Source organism: Fusarium vanettenii (genome assembly GCF_000151355.1).
Source record: "Fusarium vanettenii 77-13-4 chromosome 6 genomic scaffold NECHAsca_37_chr6_2_0, whole genome shotgun sequence".
Classification (NCBI taxonomy): Eukaryota; Fungi; Ascomycota; class Sordariomycetes; order Hypocreales; family Nectriaceae; genus Fusarium; species Fusarium vanettenii.
Window position 1 is genome coordinate 130,326 of NW_003315849.1, and position 22,449 is coordinate 152,774.

The following is a 22,449-nucleotide window of genomic DNA, read 5'->3' on the forward strand; positions in this document are numbered from 1 at the left end:
GACGCGCCGGCCGAATTTCCCCACGGCCTTGCATGACGTTCTAAGACCTACCGCTCGCCAGTAAGGACGGCAAACACTATGGTTCTCTTAAAAGGCTTCCCTCCCAGAAGCAGAGTAGCCGACCGCAAGGTACCAGCCATTCTGGCTGTTGAGATCAACATGGAACATTTTCAAGCATTCCTTGGAAGGGCCATGGGTTTGCTCATTTATTTGTCGCTGTTCATGACCACTGCCATTGCGGCATCAATCGATGCTTGTCCAGGATACAGCGCGACCAATGTTGAGGAGACAACCAACGGGCTCACAGCTGACTTGGCCTTGCTTGGTGAGCCTTGCAATGTCTTCGGCGTAGACGCGCCCGAGTTGAAACTTGTGGTAGAGTACCAGACGGGTGAGCTTTATCGTCAGTGTTCTTATGCGCGAAGCTCACTGTAAACAGACAAACGGCTACATGTCAAGATTTACGACGCGGGAGAAAAGGTCTACCAAATCCCCGAGTCCATCATCCCTCGACCTTCAAAGAGCAGCAAGAAGATCGAAAAGTCCGACCTAGTTTTCGACCTCAAAGAAGAACCTTTCTCCTTCACGGTCTCTCGGCGCGACTCGAAAGAGGTCTTGTTTGATACAAGCGCCGAAACGCTGGTCTTCGAGTCCCAATATGTTCAGCTAAGAACAAATCTCCCCAAAGACCCAAGCATCTATGGCCTTGGTGAGCACTCCGACTCTTTTCGGCTTCCTACGAATTCCTCCTATCGAAGAACTATGTGGAATCGAGAGGCAATTGTGATTCCACAAAACACGAACCTTTATGGAAGCCACCCCATGTATCTTGAGCACCGAAAGTCTGGCAGCCATGGTGTCTTGTTGATGAACTCTAATGGAATGGACATTGATCTCAACGTCACACCAGAGGGCGACCATTACCTCGAGTACAACACAATCGGAGGTATTCTTGACTTTTACTTCTTTGCTGGTCCCACCCCGACAGAAGTCAGCAAGCAGCATGCTGAAGCGATTGGGCTAGCGGCGATGATGCCGTACTGGTCTCTGGGTTTTCATCAAGCCAAGTATGGCTACTGGGACGTTAACGTGCTAGCAGAAGTCGTGGCAAACTACTCGACGGCCAACATCCCCCTAGAGGTCTTGTGGAGTGACATTGACTACATGGACATGCGCAAAGACTTTACCACAGACCCCGAGCGCTTTCCCATGAGCAAGATGCGAGAGCTCGTCGAAACTCTACACAATCGACAGCAGCAATTAGTCATGATGTTGGACCCCGGAATCAGCACCAACAGCAGCTACGAGTCCTTCCAGCGAGGTCAAGAAGCAGGTGCCTTTCTGAAAGCCGCTGATGGCTCCAACTATCGAGGTGTCCAATGGGCAGGCGAAGTTGTCTGGCCAGACTACCACTCTCAAGAGGGCCATGATTGGTGGGGTGACGAGATGGAAAGATTCTTTGACCCAGAGACGGGTCTTGACATTGACGGTGTCTGGAACGATATGAACGAAGCGTCCAACTTTTGTCCCAACGTTGACTGCGATCCTGCAAAGCATGCCAAGGATACAAACACGCCTCCTCAACCACCGGAGAATCACAGACCTCGGCCAAACACGGGGAGACCAATTCCAGGATTCCCGGATAGCTTTCAGCCCAACAGCACATTTTCGAAGCGGCAGGATACAAGCAGTGAGTGGGAGAATGCCCTTGCACATAGAGACCTGTTCAACCCACCGTACTCTATCCAGAACGCGATGGGAAGGCTAAGCGACCGCACCATCTACACCAACATCAGCAACCACGACGGCACCGCGCAATACGATACACACAATCTCTACGGCCTAACCATGGCCAAAGCAACCTACGACGGCATGATCAAGAGGAAACCCGGAGAGAGGCCCTTTGTCTTGACTCGGTCAACCTTTTTACACTCGAGTGCATGGTCTGCTCACTGGTTTGGCGACAACCGTTCTTCTTGGGCTCACTACCGCACCTCGATAGCCCAGATGCTCGGTTTTACTGCTGTGCATAATTACCCAATGGTGGGATCAGATGTCTGTGGGTTCAACGGAAGGGCAGAGGAGAATATGTGCTCTCGATGGGTTTTACTCGGAGCTTTCATGCCCTTCTTCCGCAATCACGCCGACGTTTCTGCCCCAAACCAGGAATTTTATCTCTGGGAGTCTGTCACCAAAGTGGCTCAAAAGGCCATTGACGCCCGGTATAGACTGTTGGATTACATCTACACAGCACTGCATCACGCCAGCTCTACAGGTGTACCCAGTGTCAACCCATTATTCTTCATCTATCCGTCCGACAGCAACACTTTCGGTATCGACACGCAGTTCTTCTTAGGTGATTCTCTACTGGTATCTCCCGTCGTCGAGGATGACTCTCAGTCTGTCACTTTCTACCTGCCAGACGATCTCTTTTACGATTTCTGGACACAAAAACCTGTGCGTGGCCAAGGTGACCACGTCACAGTGAATAATGTCGGCTTCGATGAGATTCCTGTGTACATCCGTGGTGGAAGCATCGTGCCGTTGAGGAATGAGTCAGCCAACACGACTGCAGAGCTTCGAAAGAAGAACTTTAATCTCGTTATCGCTCAAGATGGAAATGGCCATGCGGAAGGATCACTGTATCTCGATGACGGTGAGAGTATAGAAGGCAAGTCATCAGAGATCAAGTTTGTGTGGGAAGACAACATCCTCACCGCCAATGGAACATTTGGATACCGTTCAAGCCTAGAAGTCGAGAGCATTACCATTCTATCAGAAAGGGGCAGTGGTACAATATCTTTGAAGGAGAGTCTGGATAGGCCATTTGAAGTGCAGACAAAGATTGAAAGGAGAATAGTAGACCAGCAGGGCTCACTGCCCTAGAGGATAACGACTCGAGTTTATTTAATAATACTTCATTTTTAGTGCACCTTACTCCTGCAGTCCTTTATCTGTGATGAAATGTTGTCAAGAAAAACACAAGAAATGCATTACCTCATTAAAGGACATGAGAAGAACAAATGACACCTCCCAAGACTTGTCCCATGATACCTTGTTTGCAAACTAAACCAATCCCTCTCAGTATCTATAGCTCATAGAACCTCGCACAAATTCGAAATATCCTTAAATGTCCAAAGTCCAACCCATAAATTGACAACAATTCCATCGTCCACATTTTAGTGTCCCAAAGCAGGCGGCGTCGGAGGCGTCGGAGCCTTTGCCAAAAGCCTCGTACTCTCACTCGTCTTAGGCGGACGTCTATTCTTAAACTTTGCCGCGGCCCTCTTATCACTATAACAAATAAACACCATTGTCAAAGTGCACGCAGCACCAAGGAAGCCAAAAATGCTAGCGATGACGATACCCGCTGTGCCGACTTCGTTGTGCAGCTTCATGCACACATCATTACCAGAATCAGGGTGGGTCGTGCACATCAAGCCTGGGGCGCAGGCGCTGGATGTTATGTTTGCGGGGGTGCAGCCGTGGGTTTCAATGTTGCCGTTGCGTGTTCGCGTGGAGCAGAATGTTGTATGCTCGACTGTTGTGCTGAAGCATGATGCGCCAATCTTTTCGCTGGAATATGTCGAGTATGTGACTTGGTCGCTGCTAATGTATGAAGTCTCGGTCTGTTCATCGCTCGATGAGGGTTCGGTCGTTGCCGAATCTTCAGACTCTGTTTCTGTGGGGAGAGTCTGCGTTGGCAGCGTTGCAGATGGTACGGTGACGGATGGCACGGTCGGCTGCTCAACCGTCGACTCCTCCTTGGTCTCTTCTTTTTGCGTCGTCTCGGGCTCCTTTGTCTCCTTCACTTCTGTAGTTTTTTCGGCTTCGGTCGGTTTGTCTTGGGTCGTTTCCGCGGCCTTTGTCTCTTCCTTGGTCTCTGCATCTTTTGTCTCGGCTGCGTCTTTCGTTTCGGCGTCGGATTCCTTGGAATCGTCTTCTGTCGCCTGGGCGGCGGCAGCGTCGGTGGTAGCGTCCGCCCGTCGGACCCATTGTCGCAAGCGTTTGACTAGCCCATGGTCGCGTGTCTCGTCATTCCAGACGGCGGAAGAGTGTGGGCAAACGTCGTCATCCCAGAGAGCGCTGACTCCTCTCTGTTCGTGGTTTTTGTTGGAATCATGGCAGTCGATTGAATCGGTGTCGTAACGCTCCAGGTATTCCCCTCGGGCATCAGCAAGGGCATTTGCCCAAGCGAGCAGTGCTAGCGTGAGAAGAAGCCGCATGTTTGTAGGTGATGATCTGATGAGTAAAGACTGTAGCACTCTGTCGGGGAGGGCATTTGATATAGGCAGCCAGCGATCAACAGCATGCCATCTACAGCATGAAAAAGATTATGATCTTCACGACATGTTGTTTCTGTACTGCTTTGTCAAAGCTGCTATAAAAAGATTGCGCCTCCACGTCTCGTGTCCCCTTGCGTGTTCCCTGCAGGCGAGGGGCCATTGAGAGCCACTGGCCCAGCTTAGTCACGCCTGTGGTATTTTTAACTGGCGATTAATCAGGCGGAGTAACCTGATCATCGCAGCTGGGTACGAGGCATTCGTCATCCGTCTGCGGGAGGTCGTATTTACAGCTTGTGCGTTCCTATTCTGTTCCGCCGTCTTTGACGTTTGAAGGGCAAATCTGTCAGTCCAATGCGATGCGGCAGTGGGAGCTCCAGGACCTTGGCATCCACGGCATCTAAACATCCCTGGATGTCAACCGGAAATCGCCCATTCCTTTTTCAGGTCGAAAGACCGCTCAACGAAGTGGGTCGGGTCGACAGCCCCTCTTTTAGCGCTTTTGTCTGTAGGGTAGGGCAAGAGGTAAAACGCGACTTCCTCTTCTCCGTCACAGCATCTCTAGAAGCATAGGTTCATTTGGCAATTTATCGCCTAGTTGGCATGGCAATGGACACGGTCAAGACCTTGATAGACCAATCATTCTCTTTGCTACTCAATGTCTCGCTTCAACATGATTGGAACGCAGCATGCGCTTCTTTCTCGAACATATGACAACGAGTCCAGCGGATCACCACAGCAGGATTAAAGATGAATTCTATATACTGTCTATGAAATCTTAGAAATCCCCAATCTGGTCAAATTCGCCTGGTTTTGCTGTTTATATGGCAAGAATGACGATGGTGGACGTAGATATCTTATCACTCACTAGGCCTTTTAATGAGGTTTCACCTCCAATTGAGCAATTGCTCACAAGATCGACAATGACGGACGCACCTGTTCTTTCCTCGACGATGACTTTTTCCAAGATATGCAGACGTACGTTAAGACTGACATGGAGTTTCCTCATAGCAAGTGCCTCTTCAAGATGATCCACCCACTCACCTGGTTCAACCCTTGGGTCCAGGAGGATCTATAGTATAGAGCGAGAACTTCCCTCACTATCAAGATCTCATCGAAACCATGGCTGAGGCTGTATTGCTTCTGGGCAACCAGGCCTGCCTAGGGCATGTGGGTTACGGTGTGGTCTGGACAAAGCTAGACAAAGCCGTCGGGACCTGCAAACTGGTTTGTATCTCTAAAAGCCTGGCCTGAGAGTGTGGAAATTAACTATTAAACATAGGTTGTATAGTTTGTGCGCGAGTTTGCCAAGCGGGCTACTCGATCTTAAGGACCCTCTTTCACCTTTATAACCGAGAATGCAGGATGCTTCAGACGTTGTCACTATGTTTTACGGTGTACATATCCAAATATACCAGATCCTACTTAAGAACGACCCGACCGTCTGGGTCCATCACGAAAAGCTGTTTCTTGGAGATCCCTGATCATACACGGGCTGGAGCACATCACCAACTAATATGTAAAAGACACCCTTTGTGCCAATCTGAATAGAATGGTGATGAAACTGGCTGTTGGTTAATTTTCGGGAAACGCGGCTGCTTGGCCAAGCCTTGTCAAGAACTGTGTTCTTGTCTACTAGCTTGATGGGGATTTGAAGAGTATCCAGGGAAAAGAGGTGGCCAGCATCTCGCTCGTTATTGAAGGGTTTGGAGCTATTGCTGCTCATGGAAAGTCAATTGGACAATGGTTCAGCTGAATGCATAGTGAATGATCTATACGCAATGCTGATGCCCGCTTACGAGGGTACCTTTGAGATAAGCTGACAACATCGGAGGCCTGGAGACTAGCTTCGCCCTGGCCGTCAGCCCTGTCATTAGAAATTTAGCATGATGGAAGAAAGAGGCCAAAGCTGAATGCCCGGTGTAGTATATATATCGAGGGCTTTCCGTCTCGGGAGTTGACTGCGCTCCAACAACAACCACCTGCCATCCACATTCACCACAAACAACAGGCTCGTTTAGAATCCTAACCAACACACTCACCAAATTTACATTCGCAAAATGTCTGACAAAGAGACATCAGTCAACCTCAACGCCTATAACATCAACGGCTACGATGCACCAGACCGCTGCGAAAAGTGTGAAGTCTCCCTCCCAGACGCAGACGCCCGGAAGCAGCACGTGAGCGAGACACACCACCGAGCTTGCCCGTTCTGCGAAAAATACGTGCCCGTCGGCGGATTCTACGTGCACTGCGATATCGTCCACCCACAGGAGCACTGGAACGATCACCAGGTTGCGTACCAGGACAAGTTTGATAGGCAGCAGGCGCCTTCGTGGTTGGGTTTGAAGGAGTGAAGGTGTCGACTGTAAAGGATGTATCACTAGGTTGAATCGAGTGTCCAAGTATGCTTGGCTGATTGGAGGTCAAGGGGTAAAGGTGAATGCGGCATTTGGTATACTGTTAGCGTCTGAAGCGGGAGCGTTGTTTGCAGGACTGAGCGAATACCGAGACTTGAACCTGTCTTTACTTGGATTGTGTGCCTTGCCCACCAACTATGCTCACTAAGAATGTGGCTAACTCAAGCTTGACCGCTTCCATAAGTTGCGCGCAAATCGAAGCCCATCTTCACTTCTGTGGACATCCATTAAGCTTCCCTGATAAGCTTATTCCGCCAACGGCTTCATTCCCTCAAAGGATCAACGCATCTTTACCGCTCCCATGTGTCTCTCAAACGTTGGCGCAGCAGCTAAAGGCGCCCCGTCCACTCACAGCTTAGCACCGAGTTCAGCTGGCCGGGGTAAAGGCGCTGCCAAGACGCGCCTCTGCCGGGACGCATGCGAGGTGAAATTCAAGGGTCGTGATTGTTTCTCTAGCCCTTCAAGATCGTCGGAAACGAGGGTTTTAACTGGACGTTGCGTAGCGAGAATCGTGGGATTTCGTTTTCGGCGGCGCTTCAGTGTGACGAGGGTCTCTGGAGCAGTCAGCCCATTGTCTGCCTTGCAGCTATCAGTCACAGGGCCTGGACCCTGCTGGATGGAAGCGACGATACAAATAGATGCGTTTTATCTGCCGAGAGAATTTTCGTAAATTATTCGGGTGCTTGCGTTGCTTGTCTACCTGCACTCGGCGGAAGCAAACACTAGACACAATGAAGAGCGTGGCATACCTTGGCTTCATAAATCTCGGTACTTGCTCCCCTCACTTATTCCGATAACCTACTTCGAGATACCCATGCTAACCATGTCCTTCGAACAGGCATTTTTGCCCTCTCCATCTGCGTCCTCGCGGGCTGCAGGAGTAACATGGAGAAAAACTACCCCATCATCAACTGGCCGCAGTCCACGATAGAGCTCATCTGGGGAACAGAGTGCACCAATGCCACAGCTGACTATATGCCTGACCTATACAAGCTTGGCACGTCGGGTAAGAATGACCTCTAGGCCCATAAAGGCATGACTGACATGGCTATAGGGATATGTAGAGTCGTGGATGGCAAGACTTCCTGCAAGTCAAAATTTCCACCGTCTCTCAATCTTGCTAGAGCTATTCTTGAAGATCTTGAAGAGGCAGAGTCATCAGACATCATTGAAGAGTGTCGAAAAACGATTGACAAACCAATCAACCACCGTACAGCTGAAAAACTAGGCATCGCCATGGCCTCGTTCATCATCGCCTCCATCTTCCTCAACATCATCTCCGTCGTTGTAGCCGCAGCTGACGACTCAGCCTTTGGTCTTCCGGCAACGAGTGTTCTGGTGATAGACGCGTTGTTCATCTTTACGTCCCTCGTCATGTGCATCGCGATGATGAACTTTGAGGGCGGAGGTTATCTCAAGAACGTTAGTGGGAGGGACTTTTCGGATAGAGAGATGATCGGTGTCGCTATTTGGATGTTGTTTGCAATGTTGATTGCCCGTGTTCTTTCCAACCCTTGGTTGCTTGTAGGCGCTATTATGGTCATTTTACCTATAGTGCTCGTCTTTGTTCTCTTCTTGGTGCGAACCCGAGGGTTCTTTGCTGTCGTTCGAGCAGCGGTTGCAGAGGGATAATGCATCAATAGCACAATCACGAATCAAAAGCTGATTAAACTATCACGAATTCTCGTTCTGGCTGCTGGGTAAAGTCAATTACCCCCCCTTCGTCCTTTTTGGGATCGTGACCATAAAAGACGCCTACTCTCCTGAAAATTTGAGAATTCCCTTCCTCCATGAGTACCAACCCCACAGCGTCAACGCCCGTTTTATAAAGGCATAGACAATGAACTAGCCCGTCTCCTTTCAAGTTCTCTTCAGTGACTGTGCTCTTGTCGTCAAGCCAGATGGTCGCCAACTGCCTTGGCACAGAACTGTCAATACCAGAGCAGGCATCATGCAAATCATCCTGGTCATCCTTGTGAAGATATGCACATGTTGCCGGTCCGCTGATAACCAGTCTTCCTTCGCTGACCATTCCGAAGCGATCATCTGTGGCGAGTTTGGTCGTGCAGTCTATGATCCGGGCACGATAGTATTCTTCGCGGAAAGCAAGACTGTAGACCCACGTGGTGTTGCAGTCGATTGACGCCCATGACCAAGACGGGGCCCTTTCTCGATGGGAACAAATGTCAACGTTGGGACACACGAGCAAAAGGTAGTCCTGTTCGCGCCTCCATAAAAGTCCCGGCAACAGATACTTTCTCCACAGTCCAGCAAGGTACTCGCCCCCATCGCCTTTTGTGAGAACATCCCACTGTCTCGCAACGCCCGCGACGGCTGGCAGTTTATCTCTTGGATTTGTCAAGTTTCGACAGCTATACCCCATAAGGATCATGAACCAATGAGCCGGCTGGGCAGACTCTTCTTCAAGAGGGAGCCTATACTTGAGAATCTTGTGGCCTATAGGGTTTCCAGGTGACGGACGAAGACCAGGATGCTCTCGTTCTGACTCGCTTGTACAGTAGAAGAACGGGCCATTTGATCCAAAGGTCAATAACCGAGAGGAGAGCAGCCATTCCTGGTGTGACCATGCGCGTGTATTGATGGGCAAGTCTTTGAACTCCATATCTGGCATGAGCATAGAAACTTCGGCCATTGCATTCTCATGTTGTTCTTGTCCATTCCCCTCCTGTACATACGGAATATGGAACCGCGTTCGCGATTCGAAGAGACCGCCACCAGAGTCTCGAGCGCTACCAGCGACGATGGTGAAGTAGGCGTTCCCATATACGCTGTTCATCGTTGCTGATTCCTGTTCCCAGTCTTCGCGAGCTTGCTTGGAATCGCCTTGCAAGATACACAGGGCATCTATCCACAGATAATTGCAGCCAAGATCTCTTGTAACCTGTACTGCGTCCTGTAGAGTGGGGGGCATTTCTTTGATCGAGAACCCTTCGCATCGGTCTTTGTAGCAGGCTGGCGTTGTTGTGAAACAAGGGTAGGTACCCCAGCAGTACGACAACGCGGCATACCTCACGCTTCCTCCTGAGCTTCTCAAATGCTTGATCTTTTGGTCTTTGGCTGACGTGATGAGATGTATTCTGCCATCGGGGTGACTGACATCCAAGAGCCGAGTTGGAAGTCTTTCAGAGACCATCTTGCCACAAGGATGATTTTGTGCACAGTTTTCCACATGATCCTTGAATGCCTGCGTATCCCACTCGTGACGACGGTATACCGCTGGTATTGGTTAGTCACCTAGTTCATCTATGACGTTTTGAATTGTGAGGCTTACCGGGTGAGTAGTCGAGGTCAAGTTTGGGTGACACTATGGATCCGGCCCGGCAGACCAGTCCACCCTGATCATGCACAAGCGTGATGGCTAGGTCCTCCAAAGTTTTGTCTTCTGCTACCTTTTTTCTTTTTGGATTCGTGCCTCTTTTAGGCTTTTTTCTATCGTCTAGTCTTGAATCTAGGGTGAAAAGAAGCATTGAACAGATGTAACAGCCTGATTCCGAGCATGTCTTGGTCTGTTTGATGGTCCCCATAGTCAATGTCCAAGGCTCTTGAGAACGGGATATAGTCGCTTTGGAACATGTTGAACAGAGGTTCTCTTGATAAAACTAGTTAGCGTAGGTAGCCATGAGCAGTAAGGTCCGTTTTGTAAATTTCTTACTGGGTAGAGTCATGGTGGAATTGCCTTGCTGCGGTCTTGGACAGATATCTAGCTTTAATGGTGCGTAGTAATGCTTGTTGAACCTGATTGGTGCGCAGTTCGTGAGCCTGGTACGACACTCTGTTCAAGGGTTGGCAGCGCATGGAAACTCGGGGAGTGTGGGAGGTAGAATTGGGAACTTGGCAAAGAGGGGGTAAGATTGGGCACCGACGGGAGGACATTGAGTGATTAGGCATCAGCCTCGTGGAGGATCAAGGGTCTTGAAAGGAATCAAGCCGCTACCCTCACAACTGGGGTTATCACGAGACTAGAATTTGAGATACAACAAGGTTCAATGTAATACCCTAAACTCCAATCTTCTACAATGTCGTTGTTCACTCTACCCAAATCCTCTCACACTTGCTATTGTCAAACACCTCCCCAGACATGATACCATGAACATACGTCTCACCAACCACCTTCCACCTATTCTCAGACGGTCTAAAGGCCATTGGCGCCTTGCAGCCATTCACCAGAAAGACCCTGTCCCCAGGCTGAAGGTTAGGCGGCCCAAGACCCACGTAACCACTTGATGTCCTGAACATGGCTCTTCCCCATCCAGCAGAAGCGTCAAACAACCAGGACGGATCCGTAGTATAGAACCTAGCGGTCGCACCAATGGAAAGAAGTGTGTCCCACAAAGTGAGGAGAGCAGCTCCAACTTGATTGCCAAACAATCGCTTAGGGAGAAAGCTTGTTAGCCTAACGACACGGTTGTCAAAGGCATCAAACTGCATGTTTTCATCTTCCACCCGAACAGGGTTGTATAAAGTGAACCACTTCATAGTTCGCCAAAACATCTCCCGTCGGGGTTGCCCCGTGGGCTCGTAGACACCCGGAGAATCGAGCTGAGCGACTTGACGCCATGTGAGGTACGCTCGAAACGTTTGTGTCCAAGCCCATTCATCAGCATCAGGCATGCCGAGTCCCACAGCCACAACTTCATCTACCTCTGCTGCGAGAAGGCCCAGAACCTTGTCGTTCTCGATGAACTCGACTTCTGCCTTGGAATCTTTGGTGGCACGAGCGGGACTAGGGATACTGGCCCTGTGATTATGTCCAGTGAAGGTCCAGCTCCACCACTGTTGCATCTGGTCATGTTCCCAGTCGAGTGACCATGACGGAAGATTGGTTTTCGAGTTGGGTCGAATGCCGCGACTTCGGACAAGAACACTGAGATCAGACCGGCCTTTAAGGACTGCAGTCGTAAAATCGAGATAAACGTCTGCAGCGTCTTTGGAGTAATCGACAGTAATGTCGATGTTATCCTTCTTTCGAACAAAAGCGAGCACGCCATAGATCTTATCGCGAGGGTTGGTCGCCGAAGAAGCCTCGTTTAGCGCAAACGCGATAAACAGATCCATAGCAAGATCCCTCTTCCAAGAAACCCGATTAACGAAAGGCGCTTCAGCATGAGTTGGAATAATATCGGCCTTGGAGTTCCAGCTCCAGTAATCAGTGAGGTACGTCCAGCTGATCTCGTCTTCGCCACACTTGACGATGGCTTCCGGGGAAACGGTTGCTTCTTGCAAGATCCACACACGCGAGAACCACTGCCTCTTCCAGAGATACTCGAATGCTAGGGCATCATAGATCCTGTCCCAGAACCAGTTTTCGTTGAGTCTTCTGTCGCTTGCTGCTGTTCGTCCAGTGGTTTGACCGAGATTGTGCTCGGCATGTCTCCAGCAATCCACCGAAACCCTGGTGAACCCAAGTGGCCAAGCATGGGAGTATTCAAGAAGGACTTTGAGCACATGAAACGCTCTCCTCGTCAGAAAGTTTGACGGACCAAGCCATATAACAGCTCTTTGACTTGTCTCATAAATCTCCCGCATGAGCGGAACCTGGACGTTCTTTTCGTTATTGTCCATCTGGTTGATGCATATAGCATCAATCCACATGCAACGGGGCTGACTAGCCTCTCTCAAATTCTTCAAAGCTGAGTAGAGGTTTGGTCCAACAGGAAAGTCATGCCCGTTGACAGAGATGTTTTTCTGCCCGGTTGCGGTACCCCAGCAGTAAGACAATGCCTCATAGTGCGGCTTGTCAGATAGTCGAACATTCCTGATTCGGCATGAGATTGGACCTGGCCCGGGCAGTAAATCCAAGACGCGTACTTCGTCTGGCGATGTGAGAGGCTCGTAGCTGAAAGAAGTCATCGTGATGACGGTTGATGAAATGTCAGGCGATGCTGCCTGAGAAGGATCAACCTGCGCTTAACGTCGTTTACCCGATGACTAAGCTCACGAATTCTGTACGAGCATCACACAACCCCTGTCTTTTGGATGACTCCTCTGGTTCACTGGTTTCAGAATAGCTTCAACGCCATGCAACGGAGAGGCTGCCACAATCGACGATCCAAGTCTTCCCGTGAAGTGGGCGCCTTATCGGCTTCTAGGGCTAGCTGCACTTAGCCCCTCTTCCGTCAAGGACACTCTTGTCTTAGACATTCCACAATCCCGGATCAAGCATCTGACGAATGCAGCGCCACATCCCGACAATTGGAATCGAGTACTAATTAATTCTTCCAGTCATTCTTCAATAAAAGCCCTGCATCTGCCAAAGAATCCCAGAGTCCAGATCCACTGTCCACGCAATCAGGGTGGTCCCAAGACGGGAATAGCGTCAACGAGCCAAGACTAAAAATCAGCCACCATGCCAGGAACGCACGCGCTATTGACTGTTAACCTGCCCCGTGGCGTCGATAGGGCGCTTGCTTAATTGTCTAGGCCTTCCAATCCAGCTTTCAGCTCCGTCTTATCGGGCGGGAGAGACAATAGCGTCTGCTGCGGTTAGAAATGATCCAGACCCTTTCTGTTTGACGCCTTTATTCCTCTTCCGGGATTCAAAGTCGATAGTTTCTGTCATGGAAGGGAATATTTAAGTCCAAGGGTGTCCTCGGCCGGAACCCTTGATGGAGAGGAGATTCGATATTATTGAAGCCATCAATCGTAGGTCTTGGGGATTTCCTGCACCCTTTTCTGTTATAAATACTTGTGCGCAAGCACCCAGTTCATTCCTTATCATTTACCGTCCTTTCACCCAAGCTTCACAATGTCTTATCGCTGGATCCTTGCAGCCCTCGCCTACTTGGTGACCATCGCCGCAGCCTGGCAGGCTCCCGCATATAGCGGCTACACTCGTGTCTGGTTCGACCCTTTCAGAGGAAACTGGGGTGTATCAGTCAACACAAACACATGGAACGTCATCAAGAGAGACAAGAACTACAACAACGAGATTCAAAAATACACCGGAGATCAGCGCAACCTCCGCCTCAGCGGTCGAAGCACCGTCCAGCTGGTCCCTCAGTACTCAGCAAGCACCAAGTGGACCTCGGCTCGTATCGAGAGCAAATACACCTTGACTCCCGCAGTCGGCAAGATCACTCGAGTTGAAGCTAGCATCAAGTTTGGCACCAACGCAGCGTCGCGCAAGCAAGGTATCTGGCCTGCCTTCTGGCTGCTCGGTGATTCCAACCGACGCGGCGTCACATGGCCCGCTTGCGGAGAGATTGACATTATGGAGAATATCAACGGCCAAAGTATTGGATACGCTTCACTTCACTGCGACAAGTCCCCTGGTGGCATCTGCAACGAGCCCACTGGCCTTGCTGCTCAGACTTCTCTGCCTGACACCAACTACCATGTCTGGCGCGTGCAGATTGACCGCCGAAACAGCAACTGGAAGTCTCAGTCTATCACATGGTACATGGACGGCAAAGTATTCCACAAGGTGACTGGCGCCAAGATTAACGACGCCAAAACGTGGAAGGCTCTCGCCTACAGCCCGTTGTATGTCATCTTGAACGTTGCCGTTGGGGGTGACTGGGTAAGCTCTTCATTGATCAAAGATATTTAGACAGTCGTTAACAATTTTGAACAGCCCGGCAACCCCAATAAGAGTACATATGGAGATAGGGGTAGTATGATGGAAGTAGGATATGTCGCTCACTATGTATCCACATAGATAGACACAAAATATTAATGCGCTTCGAATTGTTCAAGTTTTATATACCTTTAGGAGTTACAAAAGCTAAGTCGGTATTTTACTGGCTCTATTTATATGGCGGAATCCTATTATGGCTTGAATAAATAATTTACGACTTGAGTTTAATCTGTCACACTTGAGTTATAAACCTAAGCAATGGAACCATCTAAGGTCATGACTTCTTTAATGGCATCTTCAGACTAACACGCCAGGCTTCTAGTACGCGGGGTCTGTCATGGGTGCTAAGCGCTTGGAGCTGTCCCTCTGGGACGTTGAGCCTGTCGTGAAGCTCGTCGAGTAGTTGGTGATGGTGAGCTGTGGGCGTTTCCCAGCGGGTGAGAGGTGACGTAAAAGGAGTTTCCTAGACTCCAACAGGACTCTACACATACCTCTTGCAGTACTTGAAAAACAACAACACGAACAGAATACTCAAACATAATCCAGATAGTCACAAGTATTGGTGAGATTCCCTTTTCATGTCTAAGTAACTACTAAGGGATGAGAGCTCTCATCCCTGCCCTGCGTGCCCATCCCCCTCCGTGTCCTCGCCCTGCTCAGCCTGCTGCCTCTATCCGCCTTGGGCGAGACGCTGGACATTCTCACGCCGAAACAGCGGCACCACATCCATCATTTCCCTGAAGAGGGGCGTGGGCGTGGTCTCGATCAACCTTATGGCGAGGGCACGGCCCGAGAGACGAAACAATGTCTCGCCCATCGGTTCATTCCATTGTGCGGCCAGGAGAATGTCGCCAACCAGCTCTGCCATCCCAGCCCACGTCTGCTTGTAGTTCTCCCGTGGACTCTTGTCAAAGATATCCATCATGTGAGGGGCGCAAATTTCATTGACTCCCCTCAGAACTACCCAGCATGTGCTTTCCAAGGCAAAGTAAGGGAATGCCATATCCATCGCCTCTGCATGGAGCCAGAAAACGAGGGACATGAGCAGGGCTGTGGGCTTGGCTTGTTCCTCTTCGGAGCTTTCACTTGAAGAGCCGGCCTTGCCCTTTTCAGGCTTTGCCACTTTCTTGTAGTCTCGCCAAGGTCCTTTGAAGCTTGACCTGGCCTCAGACATAATCCGTCCGATATCATTAGGCTCCAGGTTGATTCGCGAAGAGTTGTTGACATATCTGTCAACAAAGATACTCGAGATGGGAGTATTGGCCTTGATGATGCGACGCTGGTTGCGGTGGCGGACAAAGTCATACATCATGCGCTTTTCCTTTGCTCCCCTTCTCCCATGCCCAGCAAAAGTCACCGCAGGGAAACCACACTGCATCAAAAAGCGTTTGAGGTAGTCTTGTCTCTTGGTCGGCAAACCTCCGACGAAGAACGAGTTCTCCCCCAAGTATTTGATCGCGAACTGGATGTCGGGATGGGGTATGAAGTAACCTTCTTCAAACGCAGCGTTGCTCGGGTGCGCGCAAATAGTGGTTGCTCCCGTCTCGTTGATCATTTCAAGACCAATCTTGTGCAGTCGGGCTCTGAAGTGAAACAGTGCAAGACCTGAAATGATGGGAGAGATTTTGAAGATTCGACCCTTTTCATCGGCACCGAGTGCTTCATCCGGGGGACGGCCAAGAGTCTTTCGCTTCTGAGCAAAGATAGGGTCATCGAGGAATCGCATCAAACATTCAACGACGCTTCGAAGCTCACTGTCCATAGCATCAGGCATTCCGTCTAGCATGTTAGTCTTTCGGCGTTTGAAGTGCTTCATGATGCTGTGCACCATATAGTCAGTTTCAGACTTCAGACGTTCCCAAGGGTAAACAGTCTTCTCTTGCAGCCGATCATGGATGTCAAGCAAAATCCTGGTAGCAAAGACAAGGTAAAATGGAATCTCCCCAGATGATTCCAGCTCGCGAACACCGCGGATGAACTCATCTTCGATAGGCCAGCAAGGAACGTGATGTATAAGTGTGACAACGTCCAACTAGAGCGCTGCAATCTTTTCCTTGTCGTGTTCGAGCTTTCCGGGGCTGTGCTTGGACTCAAGGGGCTTGAAAGGAGAAGGTATTCCGGTGTATCCTGTTTTGACGACGGCGTCGTGCTTGGGAGGTATTTCCTTGGCGAATGATTCGATCATGTCGAGGGGGTCGAAGTAGACAAGAAAGCCAGTGGCGTAAAAGTTTTCCCTTGCGCAGAGATTTCTGTACTCGATGAGATACTCCTCCGTGCATTTTCCGCTTTGATTGAAGTCCTCAAACATCAATCTCCAGACTCCGCGAGCACCTCCGTATTCTTGTAGGTCTGGTTCAACTTGAGCGATCAGGCTTCTGGCAAAGTCAAAGGCAGTGTTGGTGGCAACGGCACAAGATGCAAGGTCAAGCCTATCATCGACCTGGGCCAACCAAATACCCATTACACTTTTCCTGATCAAATCCAGATCCTTGACAAGCAACGTAAATGCCGCTACGGCGTCGTCTCTCGAGGATAGGACTTCAGCTTCATATTGGTTTTGATCGATGGGAAACTCGGACTTGGGAATCGCTTGAGTGGAGAGAAACTTCTGCGAGGGCTCAAATAGCTCAAGCTGATCGAATGGATTGGTAATTTGCTCCACTACTGGATCAGGGGATGACGCTGTTTCATCTGGAGAGGAGCAACAGGGCTGAAGAACCTCTTGAACCTGTCGAAGGACATCGACAAAATGACCATGAGATCGGTCTGAAAGCTTATCAAGAGCAACACCACTCTCAGCCAAGTGTTTTCCGAAGCCAGATCTCATTTCGATGACCATGTCGAGGGTCTTGAGGAAAAACTGGGAAACCTTGATGCTAGGTTTGTGCGAAGAGATGATTTTGGCCATAGGGACAAAGTCTTTGATAGCAACGACAGTCTTGAAGGTGGTTTCCTTCGCAGATTGTTTGCCTTTGCGCTTCGCATTCTTCTTTTCTTGGCCAGTATTCGACACCGAAGGCGCTGTGTCACCAGTGGAGTAGCCGCATGATTTGGCAGTAGAGGCGAGCCAAGAGGCGACAAAGTCTGTCCCCTGTTTGTACTGCTGATATATGCTAACTAGTGGGTCGGGGGGCATGTTGGAGAAGAGTGACGAGGGTGACAGGGCAGCGGGTCGATCGTGGACTTGAAGTGTTGGGTTCGATGTGTCGGGTAGGATCTGATGAGCAGGATGAGCATGAAGGAGAGGAGAACTTGGAGGACATTTCTAACGGGATCGGAACGGAATGCGAGCTTGTGGATTCTCTCTTTGGCTGGGATAGTGAAGGAACAGTGTCGGGCAAGGGAAGGGATTAGCCAGATGCTGTGGACACCTGCAGGATGAGACTGAAGTGCAGAGGATGCCAGCATAAAATCGGGATGGAAATGAAGTTCTACAGAGTTCCAAAGGCTCGAAAAATATTGGGAGAGTCTTGCAGATAAAAAAAATTGGTGGTGGGATGTTCTGCTGTGGTTGATTGCAGCCGCACGTGACCGCCTCCGTCACAGAAGCCCAGGAAGGTGAGGCAAACGGCAGATCACGTGTGGCAGCTAGGCAGGACATTAAAAGCTCCAGATCCCGTCTATTATGCAAGATATTGTCTCTGCCTGGAATTCCTAGTTTCCAATGCCCCGTTTGCATTAGCCTAACCAATTGCTTGGTGATTGTCAGCTTCGGTATGTATGCAGCAGATCCCCTGGCGTTTACATCTGGCAGTTCAACGTTACCCAGGTCGAAATAGACCTCGCGCCTCAGCAGGTTGAAAGCACACCTGACGCCCTCAATACCGTACAAATTCGTAAAGATCACGTCCGACCGAGACCGACCGCCTTGACATCAAGAGCAAGAAGCTTCAGAACGTCACTACCATACAAGACGCTCGGCATAGATCTTAACCTGGCCGAACAGAGCTGGGTCTTTGTCAAAGATCACGATGGTTGTTCTCCGAGATCCGTCAAGCTGGCGGGCAACATGACTAGAGAGACCGATAACGGGAACGTTATGCTTGATCGCAGGCATGACATTGTCGACAGTTTCGAGTCCCTTGATTATGATGGAAAGGCAAAGACGCCCAGGTCGTCGTCATTTTCTTGTAGTACTCCCACTACGATCTTCGGGCTCAGTTAACCCATCAAGGGCCGGGCTGCAACTATAATAAAGAACAGATCGTACTCCCACTACGATGTTGTCAGTCACAGGTTCGTCACTTCATCACACTTGATAAAGAAGGGCAAAGCTTGGCCACTCACGGTGATGAGTGTATAGTCCATATCGCTATTCAACAGCCAGTCAAAGCTGATCACGACATGGCCTCCGCAACCCACGCCAATACACCATCGAAACGAGCCGCTCACTGACGGTTACCATCAGCAGCCGAATCTGCCTTATAGACGAGGGCCTTTTTGCCAGCCCTTTCAGAACGAGCGAAGACCTCCTTAGACGCGATATCACGCCTTCCATCCAGGTACACCCGAGGAGGACTGTCAACAATTTCACCTTATAAAGTTCGACGACGAACATGATGCACCTGTCAGGAGACGACTGGACTCTTTGTCTTCGCTGCTGCGATTTCTTCCAGAGCCAGAGAGGTGTGCCACGGCACTTTTGGAGAGTTAGTCTCCAAGAGGAGAAGACTCGGGTACCTCAAGGTCTGCCCATATACACGATGTCCTCCCGGGCGATGCTAAGGCCAGAGGCTGGGTCTCATCTGCCAGGGGAACATGGATTTATTAGCCTAGAAGCACGTGCTATCTCAACAGATGTATTCAAATGTTCCGGGGACGCTTTTTAGACCGGTTCGGTAGTTGACTCTCGGACGGATTTCCATTACCGTGGCTCCTGTTGCCCCTATTACCCCCCTGCCTCTGCGCTGTCACTCCACCTCGCGTCTCAACCTTTTTCGTCTTGATAGCGTCCGCCAAGGCAACAAAGTCTTGACCCCATACGTCGCTCGTGACCGTCTCATCCAGAACGCAGAAGAAGCGGCCCCCTTGTATCCGGCCCGAGTTCTTCATCATCCATTGATGAAGCTTTTCCCGGGTGACTGTAATACCGGTGCATATCAAGAGCAGAAGAAATTTAGTGCCTTTCCAATGAGTCAGTTCTTCATCTCGGCCGTTTTCCCTGGTGCCGCTGTGCCAGCTGGAGTCAATCAGTGTTTCCATGGCAGCCTCGAACTTGGCACTTCGACCGGTTTTGACCTAGGGTGTGTGAGTAACACTTCAATTTCAGAAAACCGCAAAACGAGCAGGTTAAATCATACTTGTGCCGCTACCACAATCTTTTCTGATGGACTGAAGGGCTGCGGTAATGTTCCGTGAGGCTTTTCCTCTTCTTTCCCCATTGCTGGCCGGTTCTCCAAGATGAAGACCAGATCGGGTCCAGCCATGATGTCAGGGAACATGAAAGTCGGGACTGAGTGGTGACCCTCCGTCCGGTATAACCTCATCCACTCCCAAATTGACCTTGGGATGTGGTAAGTATATACCGTTGGCTCCCTGGGTAGCAGCCTAAGGTTGTCTGTTCTGATGACTGACCCGAGTTTCGATATCGGCGTGCTTTGCTGTGGATTGAGTGAGGCCGACCCGGCCAGGATCTTCAATAATGTCTCGCGACGGGCAGACCCATTCAACAGGTCAGGCAAAGTAGACTCATAGTCCTCTTGGTATCGAAACATGCGGTCAAGAGACTAATTAAAGTGTCAGTAAATTGTCAGGAATATCTCTGGGGATGAAAGCTCACCATTGCCACAAACCATTCAGTAGCCTTTCCAAACATAGCCTGGACTTCATGATCATCTTGCGTATCAACTAGCCACTGCCGCATGAGATCGTGATAGTCCTCTCCGCCTTCTGTACGGAGGTACTCCATGATAGCGTGCACTGCTATGGGCTCTGCGAGTGTGTACTTGATAGTCTCTCCGTCCCTCTCAGTTAAGGCAAATCCATACGTGACCAGCTCAGCGTAGCTTTGATCTTGGAATATCGTCGGTGTGCTCATGATCTCGGCTCGAATACCAGCTCGGAATAGATCCCGGACCAGTTGCGCTTTTCCAGCTGCCTTCATCTTTCGAATTTGTTCCTTGAGCGCCTCCACTGCTGCTTCGTTGGTCTTTTTCCTTGCTTGGTCTATCATGGCTCGAATCTCCGCCAGGGATGCATTCTTAGAAGCCAATTTTGGTGAGAGTAACATGATTTCCTCAATATAGATAGTTGACCATCGATAACGTCCACGATGACCGACGCTGCGTGATGTTATGAGTTGCCGGATGTACAGGTTTCGCAAGTGCTCATGGAAAGCCAACGCCAGGTCATGAAGGTTGCTATCCAAAGCCACTAGGTTGGTCGTTTCATTCAAGACCGCACTGCACACCTCGTCGATACTGAGTTTTCTGGATTCCCCTAGCAATCGAATTGCTTGTTGGAAGAATGGCTGCAATGATGTAGAATTGCCACCAGCAGAAGCAGTCACAAGCTGAAGTGCCAGGGCCGAAACAATCATATCTGAATCCGGATGGTCTAAAGCAACCTCCAGATCAGCAAACAAATGCACATATTTGCCTGGGCTTTCTCTTGGTTCCTGGTCCATAACAAGCCGACAGATTTGACCAAGCATTTTTAGCATATTTGGTAATGGAGCGACGTCCAATGGTTTCTGGAGCCATTTGTGAGCTTGTGCAAGATCGAGCCCGTCGCCAGAGTCTTGCAGAGGTAGCGGTCGGCCGCTTCGACTCAACAGGGGCACTCGAGACGCCCTGTGCGCATTTGTTGAACGCTGAGTCCTTGAAATTTCCGATATTGTATCAGTCAAATGTTTCTGGTAAAGGCGCCAGAAGTCTTCGTCAGAAGACACCAGTGGAAACATGTTGTGGACAAGATATGCTCCCCAACAGTCCACAGGAGGCTCATCATCACCCCAAGAGCCCGTGAGAAAGTGTGCAAGCATTTCTCTTAGCTTCTCCAGGTTGAGAGAAGTTCCTGAAATCAGAAGAAGCGGGTTGATGGTTGGCATATCGTCACCCATCTGCCATGGTGCGTCTTGGCTTGTAGAATCACTCTCATCCTGATCAAACTGCTGCTTCTCCAGGACGACTCTTGAACCAAGCGGTTCATCTCTTGATAGAACGTAAAAATACGTCAGAGAGTTGTACAAGTGACCAAACATTGCGGAGGCTTTGGGGTTGTCAATGGTCGTCTGGGCCTCGTCGATACAGTAACATAATGGAAGCCCAGAAGGCTTCCAAAATCGCTCTCCGAGAAGTGAATAACACATTGGCACAAAATACCCGGGTATTTCTGCGTCGAGAACGGTTGCAGCGTCTATTCCGAGGTAGCTTGTATCGGCGAGCCGAAAGAGCCTGTATAAAGCGTCAAACGGGTCAAATGCAGCACATGATATCTGCAACCAGAGCCACTCGGTTGGCGTTGCTGAGGGATGCCGAAGTAGAAACTCGTAAAGTAAGGCATTCTGAGCAACTATGATTGGCTGAAACACATTGACTTCTTGAAGATCCCAATTCGGGTCGATCAGAGGATGGTGCTCAAACATGGTGTAAGTATCCCTAGACGCGGCGTACCTCTGTGCACCTAAAATATTGCTGCCTTCTCTTTCCTCTTGCTCATTAGAAGTAGTATTTTCTGGTTCGATGTTTGGAGATAGCATGTAGAAACCCCAGTGTTGCTGCAAGAGTTCAAACATCTGGCGAGTCTTGCCCGTGCCAGCAGCGGCAAACAGTACATGGACAGCGCGAATCATCTCCTTCTTCTCATCACGATCATGAACCTTGTCGTTTTGCAGCCGCTCGATAAAATCCGAGCTTGAGGAATCTTCCTTTGGGTCGGCCATCTCGGGCATGTCTGAGATCGCCGCGTCAAGGTAGACCCATGCCAGCTTTCTCCATTGCTCTTCCATATATACCATGAGCCCGAGCTCCAGTGGATAGACGTTTTGGGCTTTATGAAGACTGATAAACCACAAATCCTCTATGGTATCGTGATTAGAATATGTCTCGTTCATCAGCAGTAATTTCGGAACGAACCAAGGTTGAGTCTTTGCAGCAAGACACGGTAACGCGTCAGGCTACTCAGAATATTACTGAAAACCAGACTATGG

The 22,449-nt window shown here is 49.9% G+C and overlaps 7 protein-coding genes across 7 annotated transcripts; 3 read left to right on the top strand and 4 right to left on the bottom strand.

The window, feature by feature from the left end:
• Positions 1–222: 222 nt before the first annotated feature.
• On the top strand, positions 223–2,886 carry NECHADRAFT_42384 (uncharacterized protein; the record flags this gene model as incomplete). Its single annotated transcript, XM_003042110.1, has 2 exons — positions 223–391; positions 440–2,886. 2 exons carry the CDS (start codon positions 223–225, stop codon positions 2,884–2,886), a joined length of 2,616 nt encoding a protein of 871 aa, XP_003042156.1.
• Positions 2,887–3,040: 154 nt separating this feature from the next.
• On the bottom strand, positions 3,041–4,359 carry NECHADRAFT_100749 (uncharacterized protein). Its single transcript, XM_003042186.1, has one exon. It carries the CDS (start codon positions 4,224–4,226, stop codon positions 3,180–3,182), a length of 1,047 nt encoding a protein of 348 aa, XP_003042232.1. The 5' UTR covers positions 4,227–4,359; the 3' UTR covers positions 3,041–3,179.
• Positions 4,360–7,543: 3,184 nt separating this feature from the next.
• NECHADRAFT_28303 (uncharacterized protein) lies at positions 7,544–8,314 on the top strand (the record flags this gene model as incomplete). The annotated part of the gene is made up of 2 exons (XM_003042111.1): positions 7,544–7,709; positions 7,758–8,314. Coding segments are annotated over 2 exons (723 nt in total), but the record flags the coding sequence as incomplete, so codon positions are not given.
• Positions 8,315–13,329: 5,015 nt separating this feature from the next.
• On the top strand, positions 13,330–14,381 carry NECHADRAFT_94110 (uncharacterized protein; the record flags this gene model as incomplete). Its single annotated transcript, XM_003042112.1, has 3 exons — positions 13,330–13,426; positions 13,495–14,243; positions 14,298–14,381. 3 exons carry the CDS (start codon positions 13,330–13,332, stop codon positions 14,379–14,381), a joined length of 930 nt encoding a protein of 309 aa, XP_003042158.1.
• A 589-nt stretch (positions 14,382–14,970) lies between these two features.
• On the bottom strand, positions 14,971–16,086 carry NECHADRAFT_81198 (uncharacterized protein; the record flags this gene model as incomplete). The annotated part of the gene is made up of 1 exon (XM_003042187.1): positions 14,971–16,086. The coding sequence occupies one exon, from the start codon at positions 16,084–16,086 to the stop codon at positions 14,971–14,973; it is 1,116 nt and encodes a 371-aa protein (XP_003042233.1).
• Positions 16,087–16,332: 246 nt separating this feature from the next.
• NECHADRAFT_81199 (uncharacterized protein) lies at positions 16,333–17,436 on the bottom strand (the record flags this gene model as incomplete). The annotated part of the gene is made up of 1 exon (XM_003042188.1): positions 16,333–17,436. One exon carries the CDS (start codon positions 17,434–17,436, stop codon positions 16,333–16,335), a length of 1,104 nt encoding a protein of 367 aa, XP_003042234.1.
• Positions 17,437–19,103: 1,667 nt separating this feature from the next.
• NECHADRAFT_81200 (uncharacterized protein) lies at positions 19,104–22,191 on the bottom strand (the record flags this gene model as incomplete). Its single annotated transcript, XM_003042189.1, has 4 exons — positions 19,104–19,538; positions 19,601–19,802; positions 19,875–20,026; positions 20,080–22,191. The coding sequence occupies 4 exons, from the start codon at positions 22,189–22,191 to the stop codon at positions 19,104–19,106; spliced, it is 2,901 nt and encodes a 966-aa protein (XP_003042235.1).
• Between the last annotated feature and the right edge of the window lie 258 nt (positions 22,192–22,449).